Raw genomic sequence first — 9505 nt, 5'->3', positions numbered from 1 at the left:
GGCTTCAAGGAGCCCCAGATTCGGACAGTCGGGGAAGAACGATTCAGAAAGTAGACGGACCGGTAAGTGGACACTTCCTCCATCGTTTAGTGGGGTTTGCTCTGGCTGGTAGGATCCTCTGACCGCATGGGTTTGTGATGGGACGGGAGATCAGAGTCCGGGAGAGACGGCCTCATCCCGGGGGAGGCTGGAGAAAGGAGCTACCGGGGGTGAAGGTCAGGCCACCCCGAGCTTCGGGAAGGGAAGGGTGGACACTGAGTCTTCTGCATTTCCGACTGACGTGGCGGGGAGTCACCAGCTGGTGGGGTCTGACTCCTGTGCATGCCGCGTTATCTGTGTGTGTGCTTAGTCACCAAGTCGTGTCCGACTCTTTGCAGCCCCATGGACTGTAACCCCACCAGGCTCCTCTGTCCATGGGATTCTCCAGGCAAGAAGACTGCAGTGGGTTGCCATGCCCTCCTCCAGGGGATCTTCCCGACCCAGGGATCGAACCTGGGTTTCCCCCATTGGAGGTGAATTCTACCCCACACTATCTACCTATGAAATATTTCCTTTGCGGGTGTCTTTAAGCTATGAAGTCCTTGACGGTTTTGTTCTCACGGGACAAGACACACGGGACTGATTTCCACTCCCATCCCCTTTGGTCTCGCTGGGGACACAGACCCTCGGTGGGGACACAGCTCCCTCTGACCCAGCTCCTGGTGATGCCCAGTGAGGGTATGGGGGGCGTCTCTCCCCCAGGAAGCACAGAAGTGAGATCACCTTCACTCTGTCCTCATGAAAGTTAACAGAAGTGGCGGGGAATGTCAGCCTGTGCTCAGAAGCAAGCGAAGCTTTTTTTTTTTTTAACCTCCTAATCTCGCAGCTCGTCGGATCTCAGATCGAACCCAGATGCTCCGCAGTACGTGTGCGGAGTCGTCATCGCTGGACCACCGTCAGATTCCCCCAGGAAGCCTTTCCGTGCCTTGCGCTGAGAAGCATCTGGGAGCCATCTGGGTCCCCATCAGTGGGGACTTTTAGGTTCCTTGGGTGGAGAAGCAAATGGCAAGCCACTCTGGTATTCTCGCCTGGAAAATTCCCTGGACGGAGGAGCCTGGCAGACTACAGTCCCCGTGGTCGCAAAGAGTCGGATACAGCTGAGCATCCACACACACTCGGGAACCACAGGAAGAAAGTGGATGGGCTCCAGACTGAGTCCATCTTCAGAACTCACTTTATGACATTTCCTTGTTTTTGGGGAGGTCAAGATGCCGGGGTTATTTTTCAAAGCGTCCCCATCACGACTTAGAAATACAGATGAAAAAAAAAATACAGATGGAGATGTTTTTCCACGGATAAGAAGTGAGGGGCTTCCCCGATGGTTCTGTGAGTGAAGAATCTGCCTGCCAACACAGGAGACACAGGAAGTGTGGGTTCGATGCCTGGGTCCGGAAGATCCCTTGGGGTAGAAAATGTCAGCCCTCCCACCTCCAGTAGTCTTGTCTTGGAAATCCCATGGACGGAGGAGCCCGGTGGGGCTACAGTCCATGGAGTTGCAAAGAGTCGGACACGACTGAGTGACTACGCAGAAGAGGTGAGGGTCTGGGACTTCGCTGGTGGCCAAGTGTCTGAGATTCCGCATTCCCAATGCAGGGGCCGTGGGTTCCATCCATGGTCAGGGGACTAGATCCCACGTGTGGCAACTAACACCCAGCTCAGCCAAATAAGGAAGGAAAGAAAGAAGGAAGAAAGGAAAGAAATGAGCGTTTGTGGCAAAAATGGCCCGGGAGGCAGTTGACTTCATGGAGATGTTCAGGAAACAGGTGGCGGGTGAGGTGATGATAGTCAGAGACGTTTCAGGGAACTTCCGCACACACGGAGATGAATTTGTCTCCAAAGGAGGTTGGCAGCTGTCCCCGAGAGGAAGCCGAAATGCCGAGGGTCCTTGCGCCCCATGCGGTTGGTGGCCTCCTGGCTGCTATCAGCTCCTCCTGCAAAGATGTTTCATTGTCGGGCAGGTCGACTGCAGCTTCCCTCCTGATCACCTCTGTGCAACCAGCAAGGGCGTGCCCATCTCTTTGTGTTCATAGAGTCATGAAGACATCAGAGGGGGAAAAAAAAAAATTCTACTCAAATGCACAAAACCCAGCCCTGTAATCACCAAACGTAAAAAGAACCTCCATCAGAATATTCTAGGACTTCTTAGAGACTTTTTTTTTTTCTTGCTGCCCTGGTGAAAGGAACAGTTTTCTCAAAGGGGAGGTGTTTAGTAGCAATGAGCTGATCTTCCTAAGGCATGGTTTATACCCTAGGTTGTTGCTGGGAGTGTTCCTACCTGCAGGGGCCTTTGCAAGCAGAAGAAAATGGAAGAAACAGGGTGTCTGACTCAGGGACAGACAGTTGCCTCACGCCCCAAAGTGGTTGCTGTGGACCCAGCATCCTCATCATACATCCCTTCTTTTCACTGGGGGTGTCACCTCTCCAGACCCTCACTGACCACTTAGGAGAGGATCAGCTTAAAATAATATTGATTAGCCACTCCCGAGTATACCTCTCAGCAGCAGTAATGTGGACCAGTGGTAGTGGGCTGAGGGGAGAAAAACAGGTTGGGTAGAGCCCATTAAATGTTTCTTTAATCCCAGTTTGCTGAGACTTGTCATCATGAATATGCGTTAAATTTTTTGATGCTTTCGATAGAGTTTCAAACAGAAGTTAAAAGGGACTCTCACGTTGATGTATGGCAGAAGCTAGCACAGAATTTTGCAAAGCAATTATCTTCCAGTAAAAAACTTTAGAAAAATGGAATCTGATCATGCCAGCTAACCCAGAGGTGTACAAGCAGGATGATAACCTCACACTGTGCTCTGATGGAATATTGCTGACCACATAGGGACATATGAACAAACCAAAAACCCTTTAGAGAGGTGGAAGAGGTGAGGCCACCAGTGAACAGAAGAAGGGATGTGTAATGAGAATGCAGGCCTATGGCAGCCACTTTGGGATATGAGGCAACATTGTCTGTTTACTCACAAAGGCTCTGGCAGCCAGGTTCTGGTTCCCAACAACTGCCTGGAGGTTGTGCTACGAAGGAAGTCCTCCTGCCTCGACTGCAATCCGTTTTCTGAACTGCTGTCTCCTGTCTGGAGGTTTAGGTCCAGCTTCAGATCTGCAGCATGGTGGTCCTGCTGGATTTCGTAATCCTCCTGGTACTCCTGAACTCAGCACGCTCCACGGTCCTGGGTAAGTGCCAGCTAGGCTTCCAACGCTGGGGAGTCCGTGATGTGGTGAGGGCTGCCGCCCTCCTAACCCCTGAAAGGACAAAGTCTCTCATGACCTGAGTACCTCCCACTGCTGCTAGCTGAAGGGGGTCTTCTTACAAATCATTCTAGAGGTGGGTACCTTTATCATTCAGCAGAATCAGGGACTCAAAGGTGAGGGAGAGTCCTACAGCTCCAGCCCCAAATCCTAAAGTCAGCTGGAATGTCAGATTTGCTGCCTATACTAGGGTTGTTGTTCAGTCACTCAGTTCAGTCACTCGGTTATGACCCCATGGACTGCAGCACACCAGGCTTCCCTGTCTTTCAATATTTCCCAGAGCTTGCTCAAACTCATGTGTATTGAGTCAGTGATCCCATCCAACCATCTCATCCTCTGTCGTCCCCTTCTCCTCCCGCCTTCTATCTTTCCCAGCATCAGGGTCTTTTCTAATGAGTCAGCTCTTCCCATTAGATGGCCAAAGGATTGGAGTTTCAGCTTCAGCATCAGTCCTTCCAATGAACACCCAGGGCTGATCCTTTAGGATGGAGTGGTTGGATCTCCTTGCAGTCCAAGGGACTCTCAAGAGTCTTCTCCAGCACCACAATTAGAAAGCATCAATTCTTTGGCACTCAGCTTTCTTTACAGTCCAACTCTCACATCCATACATGACCACTGGAAAAACCATAGCCTTGACTAGACGGACCTTTGTTGGCAAAGTAATGTTTCTGCTTTTAAAGATGCTGTCTAGTTTTGTCGTAGCTTTCCTTCCAAGGAGCAAGCATCTTTTCATTTCACTCCTGCAGTCACGGTCCGCTGTGGTTTTGGTGCCCAAGAAAATAAAGTCTGTTACTGTTTCCATTTTTTCCCCATCTATTTGCCATGAAGTGATGGGACCGGATGTCATGATCCTAGTTTTTTGAATGTTGAGTTTTAAGCCAGCTTTCCATCATTGAAAATGAAATCCCCTGAAAATCCCTGGGAAGCCTCTCTGTGAAGCAGGCAGAGAAAGAAAACAGTCTTCTTGTGAAATAAGCCTGGAACCAAAATGGATTGTGCATTGCAGGCAGCTCGCTAAAGAGGTCCCGCAGAGGGAAAGATACCTCACCTCATGACAGAACCACGTCCAACATGGTACCTGATGTGAGACGCTCCAGTCCTTTGCCCATCTGATGCCAAGAGCCAACTCATTGGAAAAAAAACCTCTGAAACTGGGAAAGTTTGAGGACAGGAGGAGAGGGGGACGACACAGGACGAGATGGTTGGATGGCATCACGGACTTAATGGGCATGAGTTTGAGTGAGCTCCAGGAGTTGGTGATGGACAGGGAGGCCTGGTGTGCTGCAGTGCGTGGGGTCACAAAGAGTTGGACATGACTGAGCGACTGAACAACCCTTCACCTTCAGAGGGTTCGCCATTTGAGCTAGGTCCCGGCTATAGGTGGGTTCTCTCCTCTTAGCAAACTGGGGAGATGGGTGCACCTTTCTTCCAGGGTCACCTCTGTCCAGAGGTTTTATTTAGCCAGTTAAAAGATTTCTATGCATTCGAAAAGGTCAAGCAGAGAAAAGAGAAGGTGAGGTGGATGGTGAGAATGTCTTCGTTCAGGGCAGGCTTGTCCTGAAAGGTGGTACCTGTCCAGCACCACCTCCTTCACTCCAGTCCCCAGCTCAAAGGGGACTCTCCCGGACACTTTGTGGTGGCACCCCCAGACACACACACAACTCACCCATCCCCTCCTCCATCCTGAATGCCCAGAAAGGGGAAGCCGCTCAGTTAAACCAACACATCATGCCCTGCCTTTGCATCCTCGCCCACAGCATGGAGGTGTCCGGCTCCTACGCATCCTCTGCAACAATTAACTTCTGGTTCTTCAGATTATCACGATAGGTAGCCATCACTGTAGCACCGCTTCTCAAGTGGCACTAAAAGAACCCGCCTGTGAATGCAGGAGACGCTGGACGCTTGAGTTCCATCCCTGGGTGGGGAAGGCCCCGTGGAGGAGGGCACGGCAACCCACTCCGGTATTCCTGCCTGGAGAATCCCATGGACAGAGGAGCCTCGAGGGCTATAGTCCACGGGTTCGAAGAGAGTCAGACACGACTGAGTGACTGAGCACAGCACACAGCTGATCTCATAGGGATAACTCGAGCTTCACCAAAGTTTGGGTTTGCATCCCTCTGATGATTCACGGTGCCCACCATCTTTCACGGGCTCCTGAGTGTCCCTGCATAAGAAAGAAAGAAAGTGAAGTCGCTCAGTCGTGTCCGACTCTTTGCGACCCCATGGACTCTGCGACCCCTCTGTCCATAGGATTTTCTAGGCAAGAGTACTGGAGTGGGTCGCCATTTCCTTCTCCAGGGAATCTTCCCGACCCAGGGATCAAACCCGAGTCTCCCACATTGCAGACAGATGCTTTACCATCTGAGCCACCAGGGAAGTCCCTGCGTTGTTTTTGTTAAAACAGCTCGCTTAGGTATTTCCCTGGTGCTTCAGTGGTTTAGGTCTCCTCCTTCCAATGTAGAGGGTGTGGGTTCAATCCCTGGTTGGGGAGCTAAGACCCCCCACGTGCCCCGTGGCCAAAAAGCCAAACATAAAACACAAGCAGTGTGGTAACAGATTTGATAAAAGACAGGAAATAAAATGGTCTGCATCAGAATAAAATAGCTAATTCCAGAGAAAGGCAAGTACTGTGCGGTGTCAGTTAAATGTGGCATCTAAGAAATACAAGCGACCAGTGAATGTAACAAAAAAGAAGCCTTCTCCCAGGCGTAGCAGACAGATAAGTGATTCCTGGTGTGGAGACGGAAGTGGGGGTGGGCAAGACGTGCAGGGATTTATAAGAGGCAGGAGATGACACTATTAGGTATAAAATAGGGAAGACATGAGGATGGATTGTCAAACGCAGGGAATATGTCCCATGGTTTATAATAACTGTAAATGAATTACAACCTTTAAAAGTGGTGACTCGCTACATTGTACTTACATAGTAACATATTGAGAGGTTGTTGCTGAACCACGGAAAGACGCCGGGATTCTTGGCCTCAGGACAAGAATTCAATCTGAGGCCAGAGACAAGGCTTGATCGCTCAGAGCTTCTGTGTAATACAGTTTTATTAAAGTGTAAAAGAGATAGAGAAAGCTTCTGACATAGGCATCAGAAGGGGGCAGAAAGAATACCTCCCTGCTAGTCTTCAGCTGGATGTTATATAGTTACTGCTGCTGCTGCTGCTAAGTCGCTTCAGTCGTGTCCGACTCTGTGCAACCCCATAGACAGCAGCCCACCAGGCTCCCCTGTCCCTGGGATTCTCCAGGCAAGAACACTGGAGTGGGTTGCCATTTCCTTCTGCAATGCATGAAAGTTAAAAGTGAAAGTGAAGTCTCTGAGTCGTGTCCAACTCTTAGCAACCTCATGGACTGCAGCCTACCAGGCCCCTCCGTCCACGGGATTTGCCAGGAAAGAGTACTAGCAGTCTGCTAGTTAAAGGAAGGAAATGTCTCAAGACTCAGAGAATGGCATCAGGCCCCTCACCCACAAGATGCATTTTGAGATAATCTTGGCACTAGGTGAGTCATCCCGGGCCATAAAGCGACTGACGTGAATCTTGAAGAAAGGCAGATTCCCATACAAATATATGGTTTCATTAATATAGATTAAGAGAACAATATCTGAGTCTAACATGCTGGTTTCTCAAGTCAGTTCTGAGCCATTAGGCGGAACTGACCTGAAGACAGACTCTGGGGTAAACGGATGGTACATTAACATAGCTTAAGACAAACATTTCCATAAGAAAAATGCATTGGTTAGCTCAAGGTTTGAGAAAAGTTAAGTGCAGGTGGAACCAGGTGTCATTCTGGCAACACAGAATTTTAAGATAAACCTCTTTTTAAATTTGTATAGAGAAAGGAAAAAATATATATATCACTGGTTTTTCTCCTCCTGCCGCTTAAGAGAGAGAGAAAAAATCTCTGACACTTGAAGCCTGTTTCCTCCGATCTGAAACCCCTGGCCTTCCTGCCTATTACCCTCTCAATAATATGCACATATCTTCGATATATTGCATTCTCATATATTGTGTTATATTTACAGTTATATTTACTTGTATTTAAATCTGTGTTATATATTTGTGTTATATTTATTATATAATATATTTAACACAATAATATACAATATATGTTATATAATATAGGAAATAGAATTAATAATATAATACATAAATATAAAGATATCTATTGTTTATTTATTATGATATAAACATGTTTATATACTATACATTTATTTATACATTATAATATATTCGTATAATATATTTGTGGTTGCTAAGTGATGTCCGACTCTGCGACCCCATGGACTGTAGCTCGCCAGGCTCCTCTGTCCCTGGGATTCTCCAGGCAAGGATACTGGAGTGGGTTGCCACGCCCTCCTCCAGGCGACCTTCCCGACCCAGGGACAGAATCTGCGTCTCCTACATTTCAGGCGGACTCTTTACCGTCTGAGCTATCAGGGAAGCCCTGATTCTCCCTAACTGCTATTTTTGTTCTGTGTTTAATTATGGCAGGAGAGAAGGAATCTCCTATTGTAAACCTGACTTTGGATTCAAGGAAAAAAATCTTAAGCTGGAATTCCCGGAGAATCGTGACTCAGCAAACATGTGCGATAGTCACGCCTCTTGACCCCGACACCAGCCAAGAGCCGCAGGTGGGTGCTCATGGATCACATCCTGTGGGTCTGTCTGCTCCCTGTCAGTCTTGAATTTCCCTGTAAAATGCCTCTTGAGCCTCTCACTCTTTAACATTCTTGGCTGGGAGGAAAACATATTTCCTCCATCTTCTTCAGTTCAGTGATGGGGGCCTGCAGATGAAGTGGACAAAAGCCAGATTACCAGGAGAAAAAGCATCCCAGTGTATTCACTTTCTCTCTTTTTTTTTTGGTCACACGGCACCTTAACTCTCCTACCAGGAATCGAACGCACAGCCCCCCTACACTGCAAGTGCAGAGTCTTAACCACGGATCACCAGAAAAGTCCCAACATTTCTAACTTTCACATAAACGAGGCAGAAAAGACTTGAGGTGATCGGACTAGGGAGTCTGTGTGGCTTTTTAACAAAAGGTAATAAATTAGAGAAATGTCAGAGGACAAAGAAAATAGGATTTGGGTTTCTGGGGCTGAAAAACTGTGGGGAAATGATTAAGAAATATGTAAGGGGACTAATGGAAGATGAAGGTGGTTTTAAGTTCCTTAAGTTAAACTTCCTTTAACTTCCCTAAGTTCCTTGCGGTTGGCTTTCACTGCTGTGTCCAGTCCCTGGTGAAGGATCTGAAATCTCACAAGCTGCAATAGTGCAGTGTAAGAAAGAAACAAGTTATGTTATGAGGTCACCCTGAAGCTGCTTCCCCATCTAAGTTGGTAAAGATCAACCTCCTCAATCCCATATGGGTAAGATCAGATGTGTATGCTACCTTCACAAAGGGAGATCTATGCCTGCTTTTGTGCAGATAACAACAGGTTCTGCATTTATTGATTCGTAACTGCTTTTAGCTCTGAATAATCTTTAGGCCAAAGTGGCATGTTTTGGGGATCCCCAAAGCATGAATTTGAAAAGATGCATGCACCCCAGTCTTCGCAACAGCACTGTTCACGAGAGCGAGGACACAGAAGCAAGCTAGGTGTCGACTGACAGATGAATGGATAAGGAAGATGCGGCAGGGATATGCAGTGGAATATTACTCAGCCGTGAAAAAGAACAAAGCTGCCATCTGCAGCTACATGGATGGAACTGGAGGCTATGATGCAGAGTGAAATACGTCAGGCAAAGACAAATATTAGACGATACCGTTTGTACGTGAAATCTAAAACAGACCACGGACTGGTGAATATAGCAAAACAGAAGGAGACTCACAGATGCAGAGACTGAACTAGTGGTGACCAGTTGGGAGAGGGAAGTGGGAAGGGGAAGATAAGAGGAACGAACTCAGAGGAACAAACCGCTATGAGCTAATAAGGATATAGGAGGCAACACAGGGAACTGGACCAGTATTATATTGTAACTAAAAACGGAGTGTGTGCACACACGCTAAGTCGCTTCAGCCTTAGTCAAGTCTCTGCGACCCCGTGGACGGTAGCCCCGCCAGGCTCCTCTGTCCATGAGATTCTCCAGGCAAGAAGACTGGAGTGGGGTGCCATTTCCTCCTCCAGGGGATCTTCCCCACCCTGGGAAGCCCCGAAATGTGATTTTATAACCTTTAAAAATTGTGAACTACACTGTTGTACGG

General features: G+C 48.1%; 1 protein-coding gene and 1 long non-coding RNA gene across 3 annotated transcripts in view; both read left to right on the top strand.

The window, feature by feature from the left end:
• Positions 1-7833, top strand: LOC104994999. 2 transcript variants are annotated; one of them, XR_826020.1, is made up of 3 exons: positions 1-62; positions 3132-3219; positions 7791-7833. It is a non-coding gene; the product is annotated as an uncharacterized LOC104994999 (long non-coding RNA). The 2 variants fall into 2 exon arrangements; XR_826019.1 differs by having other exon boundaries at positions 3126-3219.
• An 832-nt stretch (positions 7834-8665) lies between these two features.
• The window catches only part of LOC104995010 (granulocyte-macrophage colony-stimulating factor receptor subunit alpha-like), a gene marked incomplete at its 3' end in the record, with an annotated part of 11467 nt that continues 10627 nt past the window's right edge, over positions 8666-9505 (top strand). Inside the window, exon 1 of the mRNA XM_010848730.1 lies at positions 8666-8669. Coding sequence (XP_010847032.1) covers positions 8666-8669 — 4 coding nt within the window. The remainder of the gene's footprint in view (positions 8670-9505) is intronic.

The sequence above is a fragment of the Bison bison genome, unplaced genomic scaffold, assembly GCF_000754665.1.
Source record: "Bison bison bison isolate TAMUID 2011002044 unplaced genomic scaffold, Bison_UMD1.0 scf7180017850477, whole genome shotgun sequence".
NCBI lineage: Eukaryota > Metazoa > Chordata > Mammalia > Artiodactyla > Bovidae > Bison > Bison bison.
The sequence above is the reverse complement of the archived record's forward strand: the minus strand, read 5'-3'. Positions and strand labels throughout refer to the sequence as shown.